Raw genomic sequence first — 22,433 nt, forward strand, 5'->3', positions numbered from 1 at the left:
TTGTTTTTTTTTTTGGTTTTTTTTTACACTCTCCATATAAAATACTCTTAGGAACTTCAAAATCAATATCTTTCTGAATAGTTTTGCCCTTTTCCATTTGGCAAATGCATTTTTTTCCTCTCAGGTTTTCTAAGTACTCAAAATAGTTTTAGAGTTTAAGTAGGTCAAATTCAGACTTAAGCTACATGACTGCATCTTTCCGTTCTAGTTAACAAAAATACAATCTTTCAGGCCTTCATTCCACTAACCTGGAGTTATATACAAAATCCAAGCATTGTAACAATAAATATAAAGCTCTGTCAGAGCTTCTAAAATTAACTACTAAATGACTGCTGGCTAGGAGCTTCACACTAGCAATGACAGACCAACCCTCAGCGGCAGCAAGAGAGCAAGGAAGTTGTTTAATAATTCTGAAGTGAGTTTAGTTCTAGTGAAAGATGCTGCTCTGATAGTCTGAGGCTGAAGCCTTGTTCAACCACCTAACAGGCACAACAAAAGCAGCATCCGTGCAAGCTTTTTACACACAGACCTGTTGTCTACCTTTTCATGAGTGAGATGGTAGCTCAGTTTATGCTCATTAAACCCTTGCACTGGTTCCTAATGCTGCTAGAAGAGTGCCTGTTGGCACCAAGGAAGACAGCAATTTTTATGATATGGTCTCAATAAGGGTATGTCTACACTGCAGCTGGTAGCCTGGGTAGACAGACTCCAGTCATGCTAGCACACTATAAATAACAGAGCAGAGGTTGTGGTATGGGCGATAGCTCAGGTTAGCCATCTAAGCTTGGAGCCAGGGGGTCAGGTGGGCTTCCACTTGGGTGGCTAGCTCGAGCCACCACCTGTGCCACAACATCCGCATTGCTATTTTTAGCATGCTAGCTCAAGTGGCGATAGCATGAGTTTGTCTATCCAGGCTGGGAGGCACACTCCCATCTGCAGTGTAGACATATCCAGAGTAACTAGCGTGAGTTCTTGTAGGAGGAAAGCAGACCAGGTTACTCACTCCGTGCAGTAACTGAGGATTTTTGAGATGCACGTCCCTATGAATGCTCCATTGAAAGTGCGGATGTGCCCCATGCACCTTTGATTGGAGATTTTTGGCAGCAGTGCTTGTTCGGTCCATGCATGTGCCTTAGCTATCTTCCATGCTCCATCCCAGGGATATATAGGGCTATGATAGACAAACCACTCTCCATTCCTTCTCTACCACTCAGTCCCATGAAGACAGGACTCCAAAACAGAGGGGAAGGGGGACGGATAGTGGAGCACCCACGGGGACATATCCTGATGAATCTCCTTCTTTGAATAGTGTCCGTATGAGTGCTCTGCTTGAGGCAACCACCCTCTGAAGGAGGTGAGATCTTCAGAATTCAGTCTAGAACTGTTTGCAGAACTGCACAACTGAAGGTACTGCATGTCTCTGGAGCACATGCCCAGGGACAGTTTCTTGAAAAAGCATGAATTGAAGCTCATGTAGCAGCTTTGCAGATTTCTGTTACTGGAACCTCTTTCAGTAAGGCAACAGAAGTGGAGTGAGAGCTGGGAGAATGAGCTATGACCCTAGGAGGGCACAGTACATTACAAGCTGCAGAGCAGGAGAGGATGCAATCCAAAACCCACTTAGAAAGTCTCTGGGTGGACAGTAGTGTTCCTTTACTCTGTCCACAATAGACACAAATAGCCTCAAAGAAACAAAAAATTTAGTAGTGTCCAAATAATATGCTAGCATTCTCCTAACATCTAGGGGGTGAAGGGCAAAATCCTCCCTAGTCTGATGAGATTTAGAGTAGAAAGCCAGCAGGCAAATTGTGCAATTGATATCAAGGTCCATGACGACTATGGATAAGAACTGCAGGTATGGTTAGAAGGATACCTTACCCCTAAAGAAAACAATTGTGTGTGGAAGAGAGTCAACCTTAAATCTCCTAATTCACCAACTCTTCTAGAAGAAGTAATTGACACTAAAAAGGTGGTTTTCATGTAAAGGTATAAAAGGGGACAAGTAGGTAGTGGATCAAAAAGAGGTTTCATCAGTGAATTAAGAACTAGATTCAAGTCCCAAGTCGGACTGGGCTCTCTAACATTTGGGAAGAGTTTGAATAACTCACTGATGAATCTGGAAGTTGCAGGGTCAGCAAATACCAAGAAACCTTCCAGAGGAGAATACAGTGCTGTGACGACTGCCAGGTGAACATTAATGGAGCTCAAAAAAAGACCTCTTTGCTTCAGAGTGAAAAGGTATTCTAGAACCTCTGAAATAGAGGAGTCAACACGACATACAGAGAGCGAATACACCAACGGTAATATCCTCTCCATTTCTGAAGGTAAGTGTTCCTGGTGGATTCCTTTCTACTGTTCAACAGGACTTCTTGAATCACTCTGGAACAGGAGAGTTCTAACTCCAAGAGCCATCCAGGAATTTTTCCCTGAGTCACTGAGAATGTTCAAGTTGTGGGGGACAAATGTTCCTCAAATCCTGAGTGAAAAGACAGGGTGTGAGCAGCAGATTGATGGCCAGTTGGAAAGAGAGGTAAAGTAGGTAAGGAAACCACACCTGTCCTGGCCAGATAGGTGTGATCAAGATTACCGTGGCTTTGTCCTGTCTGATTTTGTTTAGAACCCTGAGAATTAGCAGCATTGGAATGAAAATATATAGACGATTTCTCGGCTGAGAGAGGAGAAAGTTGTCTTCCAGATAATGGCAGGCAAACAAAACCTCCATTAGAGCAGAACTCTGCAAGTTTCTGGCTGACAGTGATGGCAAAAAGGTCTATGTTCAGAAATCTCCAGATAAGAATTATCTACTCGAGTATGGATCTGTTGAGTTCCCACTTGTAATCTCGAGTGAAGTGTCTACTGAGGTAATCAGTGATGGTGTTTTGATGGCCAGGCAAATAAGTTGCCGAGATAAGGATTCGGTGGGCTACAAACCAGTTCCATAACCTGATTGCCTCTGAGCAGGGGGAAGGGAATCCCTTCTCTCCCAGTGCATTTATGTAGTACATACTGTCCCGGCTGTCTCATTATATGGATGCATTGACCTTTTATCATGGGGAGGAAGTGGTGGCAAGCGTATCTCACAGCCCTGAGCTCCAGAATGTTGATATGTAGTGTAGACTCCTGGGTGGACTATCTGCCCTGGACAGCGTGGTTCTCTAGATGAGCTTCCCAGCCTAGGAGAGATGTAGCTGAAACTATTGTGACAGTGGAAGGAGGATGGTCGAAAGGAACCTCTGAGCACACTTTGTCTGGATTCTTTCATCAGTTGAGAGAGATTAGTACACAATTGGGAATAGACAGTAATTTGTTCAGAGCATCTCTGTTGCAGGTATAAAAACTGCCCTGAGCCAGGCTTAGAAGCAGTGTGGTTGTAAAAGGGAGTGTGAAGTGATGAAGGTACATGGTGCCATGTGCCCAAAGAGCTGCAGGCACGATCTGGTTGTAGCCTGTAGGATCACTTGAAGTTGTACAATTAAATGCATCTGTCCCCTGGCAGGTAGGATCTCGATGCCATGGCATTGAGAGTGGCCTCTATAAAATCTGTCTGCAGTAGAGGTAGGAGACAGGACTTTGCAGTATTCAGCTAAAGGCTGAGTGTGTGAAAGAGACATAGCCCCCCTTATCACTGTTTGAACTTTCATGTAGAAATGCCCTTTTAAAAGCCAATTGTCCAGGTATGGGAAGACAATTACTCCCCATCAGCAAAGCTGTGCGGCAACTAACTACCAACATAATTTCTGTCAACTCTCTATGGGAAGTGAAGGCCTCTGTACTGACACTGGCCCTGATGCATGGCAAATCATAGGAATCTCTAGCAAGAGGGACACAATGTGACATGAAGGTATGTATCTTGAAGGTCAAGGTTGCAAAATATTCTCCCAGATCCAGGGATGGAACAATAGCTGCAAGTGGTACCATCTTGAATTTCTGTATCTTGACAAAGGTATTCAGCATCCTGAGATCTACAATTAGCCTCCACTCGCCCTTCTTTTTGGGAATGAGGAAGTACTTGGAGTAAAATCTGCTTCCTCTATACTGAGTAGGAACTGGTTCCATGAGTCCTAAGTGGAGGAGGGAGAGAGCCTTTTGTCTTAAGAGTGGCTTGTGAGATAGGTCCTGAAAAGAGATGGAAAAGGAAGGTGGTAGGGAGATATGGAGTGAAAATGGATCAAGTAGCCAATGTAAACCTCCAAGACCCATCTGTCAAAGGTAATCTGCCCCCGTGAGCTGCAGAAATGGAACAGATGATCCCCCAAAATTGGGAGGATGGAGTGGGCAGGGTGGTACAACATCAGATCCAGATCGTAGGGGGATAGGTGGCTCTTGACCGAGGCATCAAAACAAACACTTTGTAGATTATGTCTGCTGTGTTGAGCCAGGTGCAGTGATGGAGAACTTTCCCCTCTGCACTCTGAGTTTCTTTTTACGCGACTTCGATGCTCTATGGTAGGTGGGAAACTGCGCTGGGCAGGATCTCTGAGTTTGAGAGAGACTAAATCTCTGCTTATTTGCAGGAGTACACATGCCCAGTGAACAAAGGGTTGCCCTGGTGTCCTTCAGTGAATATAAGGATTCGCTGAATAATCTGAGACCAAAGGGTAGGTCCTTTATGTGTTCTGGACTTCATGTGGAAAACCTAAGGACTGTACCCACAGTGCTCAACGCATGACTACAACTGTGGAGACAGACCAGGCTGCTGTGTCAAAAGCATCAGCAGAAGTTTGCAAAGTTGTCCTTGCACGAAGCTGTCCCTCTGCAATGAGGGCCTGAAATTGTTCCCTCTGCTCTTGTGGGAGGTGTTCAATAAAGAATTACATTTTGAACAGTTAATATGATTATGTTGTCAGAATCACCTGGTAATTAGCAGTTCTTAACTGCAAGGTGGCAAACAAGTGTCTTTTGACCAAAAAGATCTAAGAGCTTTTGGTCTTTATCAAGTGGTGTAGTCTTGGAATGGTATTGTCTGTTGTGTTCATTTACTGTATCCATAACTAAGGAGTTGGGGCAGGATGGGAAAATAAAAATTCTGAACTTCTAGCTGTAATGTACTACTTGGTGTCAGCCCTCTTAGCATGGCTGTGGTGGGGATCTGTCAAATGGCTTTGGTAGTTTCTAACAAGGTCCTAACTACCTGTGCTGAAGATGTTGTGTGAAGAATATCCAGCAACTTATGCTGAGTCTCTTGGACTTCTTCCAATGGGATTTGAAGAGTGCCTGCCACCCTCTTCATCAACTCCTGAAATTGCTTGAAGTCATCTACCATAAATGGAGAGGGCAAAACAACTTCATCCAGGGAGGAGGATGAAATATTTGTCTGTAGGGTAGCCTGCTCATTAGCTCTCCTTTCTTGCTCCTCAAACATCTCCTCCTGCTGCGATTGCTGTCGGGGAATGGACAGAATCTGACAGCGCTGACCCTGCATTCCCCTGATTATACCAAGGAGGGTGTTGACAGGCCGAGATCATTACAGCCTTGATGTATCCCTTGATGGATCAGGTTCAGGAGACGGTGGTCTAGGCAGGTAATTATAAGAGTCCTGAACAGAAATGTAAGAGCCTGAAGAGCTCTCATCTGCATAATCTAATGGAGGAGTAGATGAAAGAGTAGTAATTTGTCTCGCTGTAAGCATGGGCACCAGGGAATCAGGCAGTACCAATTATAGCAAAGTACCAGAGACAGCAGAGGTTGTGGTACTGGGGGTCTGACTAGGCTCAGTAAAGGAGACTCCAGTTGATCGGAGACAAGCAAATCCCTGGAAAACCTGAACTTCTCTAGTACTGGGTGCAGTTGTGTGGGACCCTGGTGGGCTGCAGACATGGAGGCCTTCGGTACCAAAGAAAGTGCATGAGGCACCAACATGCTGGACTGCCAGCTGAGGTACTGAAGATGCAGTCCATGCTGCAGAAGTAAATTCATTCTTTAGTGCAGTGCCCCTGGAATCTCTACCAGTTTGGTCATGTTTTGATGGTACCAAAATCTTCGGTATGGAGCAGTAGGTACCATGTGATTTAGACAAGCTTGAGGACTGATTTTTAGAGCTCTTGGTACTGAGACGGTTTGAAGCCTCCACAGAAACCTTGAGGGATGCAGAGTCTTTGATACAGTGGATCTCTTAAAGGTACACTCTTTCTGAGGAGACTTATGATTCCACTTGGTGGAAATCTTTTCCGCACTGCTTGCAAGTCTCCCTGAGGCTGATGGGGCACTATGGCTATTTGAAGGCTGCTGTACGAGGTGGGGGCCTCTGGGCCTGGATCCAAAGCTGGACAAAAGGAGTACTTCATCATAAGAAAACAAAGTTGAATCTCCCTATCTTTCAGAGTGGCCCTTAAAACTCATGCAGATTTTGCACTATGAGGGCATGTGCCCCGAGGCAGTGGGTACAGCAGGAATGGCTGCCATTAACTGGGAAGGACTCTGGGCAAACGAGGCAACATTTGAAGCCTGGGAACTAAGATATGCCCCCAAAATAAAACAAACAGTCTTCTTCAAATTGGGGGGAGGGGTGTGTTACCCTACACAGAGGGCGGGGTGGAGATTGGAGGCAAAAGCCTCAGCAATCAGGAAAAAGGAATCCCCAAAAGAGATAAAATACCAAAGAAAGAAAGAATAAAAAAACATAATTAGAAAAATAAAAGATTAAATTGTCATGAATAAGGCTACATTTTAGTCACGGGTATTTTTTAATAAAAGTCATGGACAGGTCACAGGCAGTAAACAAAAATTCATAGCCCGTGACCTGTCCATGACTTTTAATATATATCCCTTAACTAAAACTTGTGCAGGGGGCCATGGGTACTCTGACAAAGGAGTGGGGAGCCCAGGGGCACCATGGGTGCTGTGGGGGAGGCAGCGGTGTGCGTCTGGGGACCTCCTTTGGTGCTGGGGTGCGAGGGTTGGCCACGGCTGGTAGGCTCCCAACCTGGTTCCTCGTGTCCCTGCAGCTCCTAGGCGGCGGAGGGGCCCAGGGGCTCCACACGCTGCTCCCACCACAAGCGCCAGCTGAGAAGCTCCCATTGGCCGGGAACTGCAGCCAATGGGAGCTGCGGGGGTGGGGCCTGCAGCCAGTGCACAGAGCCCCCTGATCCCTCCACCTAGGAGGAGCTGCAGGGCCATGCCAGTGGGAGACAGGGAGCCCTCCCCCCCCCCCCGCCCCTAGCCCTGAGCCCCCTCCCACACACCCAAACTGCTGCTGCTGGTTCCTGAACCAGCACCGGCCGCTGAAGAAGTAACGGAATCTGTGACTTCCATGACAGACTCACAGCCTTAGTCATGAGTGGCAGATAACCAGGAGCACTACGAACACTCCGTCTCTGGCCAAAGTGGTTGAGAAAGAATTGAGAATGTGTTGTCTGTTGCAGCCCTATGCACTCTTGGTGTGAAGCATGAGGATAGCTAGGGTGCACGCCTAGACCAAATGAACACTGCTGACAAAAATCCTCAATCAAAGGCACATGCGCACTGGAAGTGGACACCATGGTAGGGGCATGATGCACAGAAGAACACGAATACTGCCACCATCACCAAATCTAACACACTTGTTCGGAGGCCCTTACCACTGGAAGGGATGGAATCCTTGAACATCTCATAGAACTGTGTGAGGTACATCACCATGGACAACTTGTCTGGCTCTCCAACAGATGCCATTTCCTTTCCAGTCATGATAGGAGAGATTCCAAACTCCTTTTCAGCAATGTCAAATGCCAGCTGGTTATTCTTCTCCATGTTGCGTTCATCTAGAGAATCAAAGTCTCTACAAGGGGGAGAAGAAAAAAGCATTGAGGTAAGCAGGGCTAGTTTTCTAAAAATACTTTCAGAGACAGTCCTCTCCGGTGGCAACTCTGAAACTGCAGCCCCCCTTCTTTCAACAATTCTGACATCATGCTTTTTGTGATACAGTGATTATGTTACTCTGCCTGTAAATGATGAGCTGTGAAACAGACACATTGTTTTTTCCATTCACTGCCCTGCTTTATCATCTCTAGAGATGACCTAAACTTCTCTTCATAGAGGTTTTTTTGCTTTGAACATTACATCTTCACTTCCCTCTTTGCTGGAGTATTCTCTGAAGAGGCAGACTCTCGTCCCCGTTACTTGGAAGCACATCAAGTTGTCCCTCAGATCACCATTTCTCTTGACTGATCCATATACAGATCTCACCTCTTTCCATCTCCAGTGTGATTTTCCTACACTTTTACAATTCTCATTGCTGTACTTCCACTTCTGCCCAATTTGTGTGGCTTTTTAAACACGGTGCCTCAGACTGAGTATAGTGTTCTAAACAGCGACCCACAGAATGGAATATTTACATAGTTACTTTGCTTGCTTTACATGTGATACTTCTTCTAAATTCACCTTCAGCATGTTGCATCAGGGCCACCCAGAGGATTCAGGGGGCCACGGGTCTTCGGGGCACTTTGGCGGCGGGTCCCGGAGTGGAAGGACCCCCCGCAGCTGAAGCCCGCGCCCTGCAAGAGTTTTCTGGGGCCCCCGGAGCGGTGAAGGACCCCACTCCAGGGGCCTCGAAAAATTCTCATGGGGGCCCCAGGGCAAATTGCCCCTCTTGCCCCCCCCCAGGCGGCCCTGTGTTGCATTACAGTATTTATCTTTAATAATGTCCCACTGGAAACCTGAAATCATTTTAGACTTTCATTATAATAATATCTACCTTTTATATAGTACTTTTCATGAATAGCCCTTTACAATTGGGGAAACTGAGGCAGAGCAAAGGGAAGTGACTTGCCCAAAGTCACCCCAACAGTCCAGTAGCAAAGCTGAGAGCAGAACCCAAGTCGCATGAATCCCACTCCAGCACTCCATCCACTAGGCCACACTGGGCCAGAGTCTTCACTATGGAACTTCTGCCTTGCCAACATTTTCCCAGTCTAGGATTTGTGAACTTTTTTACAATTGCTCCCCACATTACTGGCTGGAATGGCTTCTCACACTTATTCACAGAACAGGTTACTGCACAAGTAGCAGTAGTGCAGGCTTCCCAACATTGTGTCTATTCAGACCAGGAGACCCCTCCTCTCGGATTGAAAAAGTATTTAAAAGCCATCTGAAGAAGCTACCAACAAGGGGGCTATTTATAAAGGTGATGTGGACATTTGTTTGCTATGAATTAAGCTGAAGCCATCAACTATTTCTAACTAATTGCACATAGGCTACTGTTAGATGGTAATGAGTTTTGGTCACTAACAACTTGGGACAGATAGACGATAAAATGATGGCACATGTAGCCTGGTACTCACCAAGACATTATAACCCTCTTCCCCACAGGTGACTTGCTCTAGACTTTACTGAATCTAATTTAACTGACTTCAGTCCTTTCCCCCACATATCACAACTGTATTGTATTTTAACACTATTCTCTAAACAATTTGCAAATCCCTCCCCATATATTCGTTGCAAATCTGACTAACATTCTCTCCAGTCACTGTGTTCTAGTCAAGCAAGCAATCACTTACATCAAATCAGGACGGTATCTGTGGATAATAGCACACAAGGCTAGGCCACTCTTCCATGACATTGTGAGATCTGTTACATTCACACCAGCATACCCATCAGTCTGCCTTTGGCACCAACCAAGCAGTTTGCTGGAACGAGCTACAGACTCTGAAACAAACATAACATTTTTAGAAAGCTGTAATTTATCATCTTTCACTCATGAGAATTCCAAGTACATCTCAGGAAGTATATATTATAGGGATCACTCACCCATTGAAATGCAGCCACTTCTGGGGTGGAACAGCATGTTTCCTGCATCAGAAACACTATACAACTGTTTTTTGGGAGGGCAGGAAGTGACTAATAATGTGATACGTAGTTCACACTGAAGGGAGAACTTTAGTTTGCTAAAAAGTAATTACCCAAGTTGTAATTTGGACAGACCCCCCGGGCTCTTGTGAACATCCCAGGAAATTTTAAATGACCAAAAGTGGTCAAGATCTTGATTTAAGTCAGATCCAAAAGATGGCATTCCTCGTAGCATGGTGCTCCCTAATCCCTTGCTATATTGTTTCAGATAGAAGAATTGTCAACACCTTTCTGCAACAGTTGCATTTACTTTGAAGGTCTTTCATCAAATCACTAACCATCCTGACCTTGTTTAGCTATGAGATGTGACAAGATTATAGCCCAGGGTGGCATCGTTGCAGGTCAAAGAACAAATCAGAAGACCCTACACAACTGTACACCGGTGGGAGGAGGGTACAGTAATAAAACAGGCAGACTTGAATAAAACACTATTCCAGGAGACACCAAAACACCACTCAGACATCCAAAGGCATTATATGGCTGGGAAAGGTTCAACAAACCCCTTGGGTTATAGTTTGACCAGACACCTATTCCAGTTCTTAGTGTAAGGCATTTAATTCCTAGAACACATGCCGTGCACTGGCTCAGTAATAAGTCATAATGCAGTGATGTCCTTACGACAAGTAGAGCTGCTAAATTATGAGGAAAATGCAAGTAAAGTAATTGCTTTATTTAGTCCAACTAAGAGATAAGATTTCAAAAAGGAGAAAGCTTGAGTGTGGAGGGGAATCTACAAAAAGAATTCTCTTTTTCCCATTCATTTTCTACTTTTCCGTTAATTATTTTTATCTGTAATTAGAGTTTTTGGCTTCACTGCCAAATCAAGTAGAGGCTGGTTTTTCACACTTGAAATAAAGACTCCACTACAGGATCCCGAAGGTGACCAAAAACCCTTTCAGAAACAAATGTTTAGAAATCTGGAAGTACACTGTAATAAGGGAAATTGAGGTAACGCTAACATGTTTAAATTTTAATTATGTTTGAAAGTTTAATTGTGTTTGAAAAGTCAAGCTTCTGAGCCAAGAATTAATGAGACACTTTTCAAAACAGTAGAGGACCTCTCTGTACATCTGATGCACTGATCCAGCTCTGGAAGAGCACAACAAAGTGAAACAATAGGTGGGACCCACCATTCCGTGTCAGCTTTGGTGTCCTGGAGTTCACCAAGTTCTCTATTTCCAGGTGAATGTCTTTCAGGTCTCCTGTATCATACAAGTGGCGCACCTGTAAGAAAGCAAAGGGTTAAAAATGGCCAAAGACTAGTCTCTCTCATCAAAAGCCAATATGGCAGGAGAAGTCTCCTCAGGCCAGAGCTACTGCCCTTGAGCACTAAATTTCCTTTCTAAAAACAAGCCACACGTACACACAAGGAACATGGCCCCCTTAAGACAAGAAGGGGATGATTACATAAAAAGGTTATTTTATGACACATTCGCACAGTAGACAATTCCCAAAAGCCGCAGAACCCCAAGAAACAGCCCTTAGTCTCCATCTCAGTATAGGCACCAACATGCAGCCACTGAAGGTATATAGAGTTGTTATAAAGGAAATACAAAAAATATATTGTCAGCAGGGCTGAAACTGCCAAAATCCAGAGAAGTTCAGAGCTACAACTGACATGATTGTGAACAGAGTTTAGAGACTTCTACAATATCTAGTCACAAAGGAAGTGGGTACAGTACAGTGGTTTAAGCTTGATGGATATTTCTGGTTTTTGCCACTGTTAATTCCCTAAATACTCATATAGGCATGAGATTCTCAACCTTTTTTTAATCAAATCCCCCCTTAACATTTTTTTAAAACTTGGATTCTTCCTCTCCTTCTGCCCCCTTTAAAATAGAGAGAAGGATTCTGCCACCTAACCAGAGAGGTTTGAGAGTGTGCCCACCCTTCACCCCACTTGGACAGCAGTGGCTCTTGTCCCAGGGACTGGGTCTGGGGGTTGAGCGCAAGCCAACCCAGCACTCTCTTGGATGCAGGCAGGGACCAGTGCCTGGCACTGGAGAGTGGGGAAGGGTAGGTGCCCTGGCACTATGCATGCACATAGCATACAGGACACTGGAGTGCAGGGAAGGGTGCTGCCTGGCACTACGAGCATAGGAAGCATAGAGGGTACTGAGATGCAAGCAATGGTGGCTCCTGTCCAACAGGGCAGAGCCTGGCTCTATCCTGGCTCTGTGTGGAGGGGGGGAGTGGAGGGTGTTGGAGAGCGAGCCCAACCCACACTCATCCTAGACAGTAGCTTCTTTCATACAGGCCTGGGCCCAGCTTCCTGCTCCAGACTGCTGGCTCTCACTGTTCAGAGGAGCTTGCCACAGCACAATGTGTGCATCTGTGCACAGGTGGGCCCTCTCCTCACCACACACTACCCCCTTCCAGCCAATGGCGGCCATGGCAATGCCACTTGCTCAAGTTTGGCCCAGCTACCCCTCCATTGTGCCAGAGTGGTGGGGGGCCAAACGTGAGTGAGCAGCATCACGACCTGGCATTTGTTTATAGCTCGCTGTGCTGTCCCCCGACTCCCAGTTGAGAACCTCTGATACAGACTAATGGCTACATGAAGAGGACACAGATCACATGCTGTCGAAGGTATTGCCAGCTCAGTTACCTGGTTTGGCCGCAGGAAGTTGACGTTGATATTGGGATACCGTGTGACAGGATCGATGCTGTATTGGCTGAAGTTTTTACTCACATTCTCAGGGGTGGTCTGAGGCAGCAGCCTGTAAATGCTTTCCCTGAGGGAAAAATACTAACTTCAGATCAGCAAGTAGGAGAAAGAGACACATCACCACCACACCTTCAAAGTCAAGACCCTCATGAACTCAGAGGGTTAGAACACTCGAATTCACAAACCTACCCCTTCAGATATGAAACAAACAAAATCCAGTACTTAAGCATCTACGCTGTTTATATTTTAATTCAGCAGGAATCAGAGAGGTGAGAAGAATAGAATGAGACAGATAATACTGAAAATATATTGCCATTATATAAATCAATAGTATGCCCTCGCCTGGAATTCTGTTTTCAGCTCTGGTCATCCCATTTCAAAAGAGGCAATAGAAATAAGTAGTCCAGAAACAGACGAAAAAAACATTAGTAAATGCAAGGAGAGAATTCCATATAACTGCTGGAAATGACTGGGACATGACAGATAGAGAGGAGACATGACAAAGGCATACAAAATAATAAATAATATGGACAAGATAAATCATATGTTCCTATTTAATCTCTTGTAAGAAAGAACAAGAAGGCAGAATCAAATAAAAGCAAGCAAAATTAAAACTGAAAATGAAATACGTTTTTCCTCAGTGCATAATTAACCTGTGAAACTCACTGACACAAGGTGGTATTGATGTCAAGAGATTAATTGTAATAAAAAAGTATTAAATATTTAATATGGACTTCCACAATTATATCAGACAGGATAAAAATATTAAGAATATAAACCCATGCGAAAGATGGCATAAGCCAACCTCTAACTGGCAAGCTTTAGAAAGAAGCTTGTCCTGTGGATATGATATTCTATAACAAGAGTCAGCAACCTTCGGCACGCGGTCCATCAGGGTAATCTGCTGGCAGGCCGCGAGACATTTTGTTTACGTTGGCTATCTGCAGGCATGGCCCCGTGCAGCTCCCAGTGGCCGCAGTTGGCTGTTCCTGGCCAATGGGAGCTGCAGGAAGTGGTGCGGGTCACCGAGACATACTGGCAACCGCTTCCGACAGCTCCTATAGGCTGGGAACTGTGAACCGCAGCCGGAGCTGCAAGGGGGCCATGCCTTTGGACAGCCAACGTAAACAATGTTTCGCGACCCGCCAGCGGATTACCCTGATGGGCCACGACCCCTATTCTATAATGATCCAGGATTTCTTGCACCTGGTTCTGGCCAATGTCAGACACAACACTAAATTAGAGGGACCCAGAACGGACAAAATTTGTGAGTTAATACACATGTTGCTAGTTTGGGAATTTCTTTCCATTTTATAGTCAAATTGTTAAAGTGGACATTTTGCACCTATTTCTTTAATTCATTTCCTATTTAATTGCCTATTAATTGTTAGCAGAAATTCAGATTTAACAGAGGTTTTTCTACTAAATTTCACTCTTAAAACACTCCTCTATGATGAAGATAAGTTCAGGGCCTCATTAACATCCTTATTGTGAGAACAGCACAAACTCAAGCACAGACTTGATAAGCTATATGCACAATCAACACCACCTTCTGAAATACCAAACTTCCACACATCAAGGAAGCTGAAATGGTTTGACCAAGCTGAACTCCTATATTAGGACCCTAAAGTTATGTCCTGTGTGTATTAAAAAAAAAGTTCAAAATAATTTTGGATTGAAAGTCTAGAGAAGTTATCATTGTCAAAACCAATTTTTGAAGAAACTTTAATGACACTAAAAAAAATTTTTTTTTTTTTATAAAAATACAATTTTGGCCTCTGATACTACAAGGACTTATTCACATCATCAATTTCAAGAACACGTGCATAAAGTTATGTACCTCTTTAAGTGATGTACCTCAATATAGCAGTTTTTAAAAAAAAAATTCAAATAAGATACCCAACCAGCAGTGGAATTTTAAAAATGCTATAGTGACATTTAAAACCCCCGGCATCTATAATTTAGTTCATTATAAATTTTAATCTAACCTAGCAATTGCACAAGTTTTCAAATTAGTGTTACAATGCCTCAGCTTGATTTAAATCAACGAGTTTTGGAGTTTTGTTGGTTTTCTTTAAAAAAACCCAAAAAACTCAGTGATTTAAATCATTCCACCCTGGATGGAACGCTGGTTTGATCTGTAAAGGCAATTCCTTTATTACTAATGCTGCTATGTCACCTGGAACAAAACATAAACAAACAAAACAAAACAAAACAGAGAGAGAGAATGTGCAAGCAGTAGATTCAACGTGAAAATAAGATAGTGAATGTAGAGGCTAGAGTATGGAATTAAATATAGACCATTATCTCCAAATTAAACAAAAAAAACCCCACACACACAGAAAAAATATTTACAAGATCATTGGAATTAGCATGTATTTCTGTCTCCCGGCTATTTCAAAGGCATCTATCCCCTTGGCAGCTAAGCTTTTCTTCACCTAGACTGTATAGTTAAGGCTTAGAGCACTGATCAGACTCACTTTTTCCACCTAATACAATCCCAATAACCACTAAGAAAATATTCTCCTTTCCCTAATCTGCTTTTAACCAATAGAAAGTAGCACCAACACACTTCGGTCGCTATTCTGTTCCTCTCTGAATAGATTCCACTGGACCTTTGGTGCTCAGAGCAGCAAGTTACAGCCGAGCACCAGTCTGCATGTGTTTTGATCCTGACCGTCACATGGTGGTGCTTCTGGCCAGTTCCCTCACCTTCTTGGGAAATCTTTCCCTTAATCAAACCACTCCAATGGGCAGCCTCCAGGAACACTAAAGACACAGGGTTTGCTCCCTCCACCCCACTCTGGGTGCACATCTGTAACAGGACAAGGAATTGGAGTGGATGGTCAGAAGAGTGAGCCTTCTGAGCACAATTACTTTTCCACCTACCTCTGCCCCCAAATCATTCTGTATTCAGATCAGAATTCACAACTAGACTCATTTCCCCACAATAACCCTCCATTACCTCTCTGCGAGGACCTCCAAAGGGCTAGTTCCCTGAGACCAGCTTCGTACCATCCAAGCAGAATCCATGGCAGCCAGAAAGCCCCTGGCTATTCCAGTTCCCATCGGCCAGAATGGCTAGATGTAATAGGTCACACACACAAAAAAGAGGGGAAGGGGGAAGAAAAGGTCATTTGGGAAAGGAAATTAAAAATGGTACCAAGAACATATGTAGAGGGTAGCCTACTAGGATATTATAACTCAGAGATTAGCTGGAGACACTGGTTCCCTCTGGGCTAGTAGAGGCCAAATGCATGGTGAACTGTCTGTGAGCTAATCCACAGCTAGTGTTTCATTATTCCCTACAATGACTCATAGCCTGGAGCTGCTAAGAGCCTGTCTTAAAAAACAGATATTTCAAACTAACTACAGCATGCTAATTATTAACTATCCTAGCATAGTGTCCTCAGGGATTCTAGTGGCCACAACAAGGAGCAGGTAGAACCGATGCAATTTCAGCAGGTCTCTGCATAGAAGGTCACTGCTATGCTGAATACTCACTGTTTTCCCACCATTCCTTCCCCCTGCTCCTCCCACTCTATTATATAAAACAGCAGTTGCCTTCCTCATGATAAAACACTCATAGCGCAAAGGGAAAGTTGCATTCATTTCAATGGTAATAGGGGTGCGATCACTTCCATTCATGGCTCACACAGTGAGTGAGCTGTTTAACACCTACCTCTAACAGACTGTCTCCAACCAGTGCCACGAGCAACTGGTGACCATTCTGCTCTCGCACCATCGCTGCATTCTCTGATGCGTACATACACGTGAAGTCAAACATGGCCACATCAGGTTGCCCATAGTGATTGATGGCAAAGTCCAGTGACGGCAGCTGCTGATTGGTAGAAAAGTCAGCTGCTTCCCGAGCATAGTTGAGCAAAGCCTCCTGGTCCACATTCTCCCGTGAGAGTAACAGCTCTGTGTCTGCGTAGTCCTACCAAAAGAGAGAAGAGTCAGAGTAGAACAGCCATGTTGGGAGAGGAAATTTTAAGTTTAGTATCTGCAGACAATCTACAACTGTAGGTTCTGAGACTCCTCTGAGTCCACCGATTTAGGATCTTTCCCTAAATTATTTCATGATCACTAGTGTCTAGGCCTCTAAGAGAAAACAATGTTTCTTTCTCTTCTTCTTGCAAAGAGCCTTGACAACCCTGCTGGCATTTCTGAGCATGCCAACAGGCAATATGGTCACTCCAGAGGTGTGAAAAATATAAAAGTGGGCAGTGCCAGCAAGCACAGTGGTTGTGGGGGTGCTTAGCATGCACACTACAAATGGAAAGCATATATGCTAAAGCTGGCAACAGTATCTTGGCCATAAATAATGTGTAGGGTCACTTCCAAAAGGATACCGTCAACAACAGACGCTATAGCTTCATAAAGTTGTATAACTACAGCCTTTTGATGATTGTTTCTGAAGAGGCTTCATGATTATGTCATCTGCTAAATTAATTTTTTTATTTTGAGTACTTAAATGCCCTTTCTATTCCATCTTTATAGAGAGTGAACTTCAGAGCTTAGCTATAAAAACCTAAATCACACCAATATAAAAAGCTGAAGTGAAGATTAAGAGCTTGTCTACACGGAAAAGCAATGCAGACTACAGAGGAGTGATTTCTAAAGCACATTGTGTCACGCACTAACTGGTCTGTATAGATCCAGCTGGTGCACATTAAAAGTTCCCTAATGCACTTCAACATAGCGCTGTTTGACACAGTACTATGTTAACGTGCACTAGGGAACTTTTAGTGCACACCAGCAGGTCTTTGTGGGCCAGTTACTACGTTACATGTTAGTCGCTTTAGAAACCACCCCTGCTCCAGTCCCCAGCCCGTAGTACGCGTTACCTCACGGGGTAGACATGCTCTCAGTGAAAGCATCCAGCTCAACTCCTGTGAACTTCACTATAAGGGAAGCATGTCTGGGTTTAGGTCTTGATTAAAACAAGCTTAGTGTGTGCCAGCTTAGGGCAGTGGTCCCCAACCTTTTTGGCTGGCGGGCGCCAGCTGAAGGACCACTGCGGCAGTGAAGCACCCGCCGAAATGCCGCCGAATTTTGGCGGCATTTCGGGGGCAACACCTCTCGATGACATCACTTGTCGACGGAAAGCGTCGTCATCGAGAGGCGTCCCCGCTGAAATGCTGCTGAAATTCGGCGGCATTTCGGCGGGTGCTCTCCCGGGGGCCAGGACGCGGGCGCATTAAGATGCCCCCATGGGCGCCATGGCGCCCGCGGGCACCGCGTTGGGGACCACTGGCTTAGGGCATCTGAGCAAAGCAATTAACATACAATATTTTTACATGTTTACTTGGACTAATGTTTGAAATCTGATATCCAGGATCCCCTTAATATATTATTTCAAATCATGTTTCTCCAAGTCAGATTGACATAATCCATGTGCAATATTGCATAACAGTCCCAAACCACTAGCAGGCAAGTTAGTAAAACAACTTATTGGAGAATGTTACATTCTTGGTGATTAATATGTAGCTGCCTTGCCATAACCATAGGAGGCAGTTCTAAGGTACAGCCTGGCTCTGTATATTGTCAGAACAGACTTAATAGTGCAGTCCAGCTGTTGACAAATCAAGTGTAAATGAAGTGTTAGCCCATTGGTGTAAATGGTAGTTAATTTAAACTCCAGTGCACTTCCCTCCATGCTCTGTTTTCAGACAAAAAATGCAAGATCTAGAGCCCTACTTAATTCTTAGGACCAAAACCAACATTAAACTGATCTCTGTCAATACAAGTAATGGGTAAAGCTCCATCACAAGATCTCTTCACACTCCCAGTTCTTTCACCTCCACCAAACGAGGCAGAGTCACTGACAGTCTATGGGCCTTGCAGGACATTTAAACTTGCTATGTCTAGAAGCCCCAGATCTGAAGGGGGATGCAAATGAGTGCAGAGCAGAGCATGTAATCCTTTTCTAAGGACTCAATCTGCTTCCCCAAACTGGGCACTAGTGACATCCTGCCTTAAAAATCCTGCAGGCCATGTCCTAAGAGAGGCCTACCTCAAAACATTGAAGAGAAGTCAGTATGCCCAGGTAAATGTTAAACGCTCATTTATTTAATTCCCTTCAAAAATATACTCCCTTCTCCCAAGGTGCCAAGGCCAGATTGTCTCTTATGTCTAATACGGAGAGGTTTGGGAGAACGTAATACGCACATGCAGTATCACCCCTTTGTCCAGCAAACTCTGCTTTTTGGCAGTCATGACGAAGTAGTGAGTGTCATCTTTGTAGTAGACAATGTTCTCCAAGTCAATACCTATGACAGAAGAAAGGGATGTAGTAATACAAAGTCGGTTGTATGTTATATGTAGTACAAGAGCTCACAGCATCATTTGGAAGAGCTCTGGCTCAGCCCTCCTGGCCCATGCCAAGGTGAGGCCTGTGCACAGAGAATGTCTGATAGTGCACATGAGACTCACCCATGCCTCTAAATGTAATGGAGAGCCCTGCCAAAATCCCCCAAAGCCTTGGAAAGCTCCAACCTACAAGGAGCATACACCAGACTGAAATTACATCGGCTGGTAACCCTTACAACAGAGAGAACTATTATATGGTTGCACTGAGCATTTGATTCACATGCTTTCAAGGAGTTTCAAAAATTGAACCTTTAGCTACACAGAGACATCTCTCTCCCTCCCTAGCAGCCCTGACCTTGTTTTGATTCCGAAGCTTGAGTTCAGAGGAGTGGGGGAGAGAGAGAAAACATGGCATCCTAGTTTCTCCATGGAATGCTAGGATGGCTTAGCACTTGTCCAAAAGTTAAAAAGCACAGCCCTCCATTACAAGCCACAATGACAAGCAGTTGAAGAACAAGCTGGAACAAATCAGTTGAGAAAGTGGGAGACAATCAGACAGACAATAGTGATGTACTTCTTGGATCAAGGGCCACAATACTCACTCATTCATTGGTGAAAAAAAAGCAGCTTAAGGAGACAACTAGTGTAAAAAACTGTTAATTAGATAAATTCCTTCACCTCTAGATATTTGCTCATTGTTCACAAACCTGTGGCTTCTCGCAGATCCTGGAAGAACTTCTGGTTAAAGATGAAGGCCACGCCACTGATCTCCTCCACTTTGGCTTCGGCTGTGGTGTTGCGATTGATGAAGTTTGCTGTGATAGCAATTGCCAGCTTACCACGGAACTCCTTCCGACGAAACCCTAGGGACAGGATAGAGCAGAGATCATGAAATACAGCTCAAGTTCAGAGAAGACTCACTCAGCCTGCTACAAAGCGGGCCCCTAAATATATGAGGGAAGGGGTCAGATATTACAGACACTCTTCTTTACAGGGGAAGCAACAAAATCCTCTCCTGAAAATTGCTTCACCGGGAAAATAAAACTTGGCTCTTTGAAGAAAAAAGAAAATGTCGGACAATACTGAAATGGCTCGCCTCTATCCCACACAGTGCAATGGCTCTTACAGCAATGATTTAAAATATCATTCCCAACCACCCCATTGATATGCCTAATAATTCCCCACATTATCTCAGAAGCAGGAGGTGCAAGTGCAAGATTAGTCCATGTTAAAAGAAAAAAAAATCTAGAAAAAAAAATACACCTGCTGCTTTGCTTGTAGAGGAAGATAAAGAGAATGGAAGAGGAAGTGGTGATATAATTGGCCAACTGGATTCCTGAGGGCTGAAAGGGAGCTTGTGTCTCCTCTGTCACATCTTTACAGACTTTTTAAGTGCTGAATATTTGGAAAGAGATTGGAGTGCAGCTCATACAGAAATTGTTTTTAGTTCAGCTCTGCTGTGACCATTTAAAACAGAGACAATTCCACTGCTAAGTGTGTGTTGTGGAAAGCTCTCCATTGTGGATGCATCAGGAGCCATTACCTTCTAAAGTGTTCCTCCTGCCATCTCCTCCAATGACCACTTCAAATTCGTACTCTGACACCGGGTGTGTTTTTGGGTGGACCTGTGCACGCCAGCCTATCCCTGTGAATAAACCCTCAGTTAATAATGTATTAGGTGCATCTACATACACAGACATTTAAAAAAAAAGTGAGCATAGGAATCACCTCTCACTTCCTACACAAACCATTTCTCACATCCCTGGCTTGGGAGGCTATACAGTTGATACCCTAACAGGTGGTGTTAGCATCTTTTCAAGACCATTTTTGTACCCCAATTGCATCTAGAAAACACTTGCAGTAGTAAGATCTACGCCTATTGTACACATCGTTTCACTTAAAGGGAACCCGAACAGCCACAATCTACCAAAAGCTTTTAGACAAATGGGGTTTAATAGAACTAGGACATAAAGTATAACAGTACTAGAGAGATCACTGTAAGGCTCTCTGTGTTACAAGACTGAAAAAGACTTTGCCCAATAGATTAAAAGTCCAACTTCTCATACGTTACTTGATCTGTTTGGCCAGTAACAAGACTGCCAACAACATCCAGGGCAAGTGTGCAGGGAAAATGATCTAAATAGCCACAATGCATGCAATGCAAGTGGTTGCTGTTACAAAAAAGTTCTACGCTATTGTAGGCGCAATGGGCCAAAATTCTGCAGGAACTATTGTAAACTGTAGCATTTTGTCCATTTCATCAGACTACATTAGGTACTTTTAGTTTTGTAAAGTAAAGGAAGGTTAAGTTACTTATCTTATAGTAACTGGAGTTCTTCGAGTGCTGGCCCATATGGGTATTTGCAGGGAGTTTGCATGTGCTCCCTGAGCTTGGGTCTGGAAAATTTTTCGATAGCTGTGTCTGTCAGTCCAGGTTTGTGTCCTTCAGTTCCTCATGCCCTCATCTGGGAGCACAAGGGACAGTGTGGACTGACCACCTCTCCTGTTCCTACTCTACCACGAATCCGAAGAGGATCTGAGCAGAGGGGAAGGGGAGCAGGATGCGAATACCCATAAGGACCATACAGCTTGAAGAACTCCAGTGACTATCTGGTAAGTAACCTTCCTTTCTTCAAGGGCTGGTTTCTGTGGATATTCACTGTGGGTGACTCCCGAGCAGTTACTACTGAGGAGTTGCTCTGCACCACAGTTCACAAGATCACTGAACCAAAGGAAGCATCCACAGCGGAGGCTTGCACAAGGGCACAGTGCCAGATAACCATGTGAATGGAGCCCTGGGTTGTCGCTCTGTAGGTCTCAAAAAGTGAGATTCCTTGCAGGGAAACCATTAAGGCGGCTTGAGCTTTGGTAGAATGAGCCTTGACAGACTAAGGAGGAGGGGTTCTGCCAGCTCATAGCAGAAGAGGATGGAGTTGGAAATCCATTCAGAGTGCTGTTGGGAAAATACTGCCTCTCCTTTCATCCTCTCAGCAAAGGAGATGAATAATCTCAGAGATCTTCTAACGGGCCTTGGCCTGTCCAGGTAGAAGGCCAGATCTCTGTGTACATCTAGGGTCTCCGGTCCTCCTCATTATTGTGAGGTCTCAGATAAAATACAGGAAGGTGAACCTTCTGGTTCAAGTGAAAATCAGGGGGACTCATAAGGACAAACTTGGGATGCAATCTCAGGGATACTTTGTCTCTGTGAAAGACAGTATAAGGTGGGTCCATCACCAGGGCCCCAAGTTCACCCGCTCTCTTGGACGAGGAGGTAGCTGTTAGGAATGCCACCTCCATCAATAAGTGTAAGAAGGAAAAGGAAGCCAGAAGGTTCAAATGGCAGGTTTATAAGCGCCGATAGTATCTGGTTCACATCCTAAGCAGGCATAATTTTTGAAACTGGTGGGAAGTTTCGGACAATGCCTTTTAACAACTTTACTGTTATGGGGTGGGTGAAAACCAACAGCTCTCTACCAAAGAATGAGAGACACTGATAGCCGCTTGCGTACCCATAGTGAACTGATGGATAGGCCCAATGACCTAAAGGAGAGGAGACAGTCCAAGATAAGAGGAATTCTGGACTTCTTCAGAGGCAAACGATGCTCTGGCATCATAGGGAGAACCGCTTCCA

At 44.5% G+C, this 22,433-nt stretch overlaps 1 protein-coding gene across 1 annotated transcript in view; it reads right to left on the reverse strand.

Moving 5' to 3' along the window:
* Positions 1 to 22,433, reverse strand: part of MICAL3 (microtubule associated monooxygenase, calponin and LIM domain containing 3) — a 346,852-nt gene that overhangs the window by 125,640 nt on the left and 198,779 nt on the right. The window contains exons 13-21 of the mRNA XM_044991795.1: positions 20,346 to 20,447; positions 19,510 to 19,665; positions 18,662 to 18,762; positions 16,170 to 16,427; positions 15,453 to 15,568; positions 12,428 to 12,554; positions 10,950 to 11,043; positions 9,471 to 9,618; positions 7,557 to 7,753 (exon numbers count right to left, since the gene is read on the reverse strand). Of these exons, the coding sequence (XP_044847730.1) occupies positions 7,557 to 7,753; positions 9,471 to 9,618; positions 10,950 to 11,043; positions 12,428 to 12,554; positions 15,453 to 15,568; positions 16,170 to 16,427; positions 18,662 to 18,762; positions 19,510 to 19,665; positions 20,346 to 20,447 (1,299 nt within the window). The remainder of the gene's footprint in view (positions 1 to 7,556; positions 7,754 to 9,470; positions 9,619 to 10,949; positions 11,044 to 12,427; positions 12,555 to 15,452; positions 15,569 to 16,169; positions 16,428 to 18,661; positions 18,763 to 19,509; positions 19,666 to 20,345; positions 20,448 to 22,433) is intronic.

Source organism: Mauremys mutica, chromosome 1 (assembly GCF_020497125.1).
Source record: "Mauremys mutica isolate MM-2020 ecotype Southern chromosome 1, ASM2049712v1, whole genome shotgun sequence".
Lineage (NCBI taxonomy): Eukaryota > Metazoa > Chordata > Testudines > Geoemydidae > Mauremys > Mauremys mutica.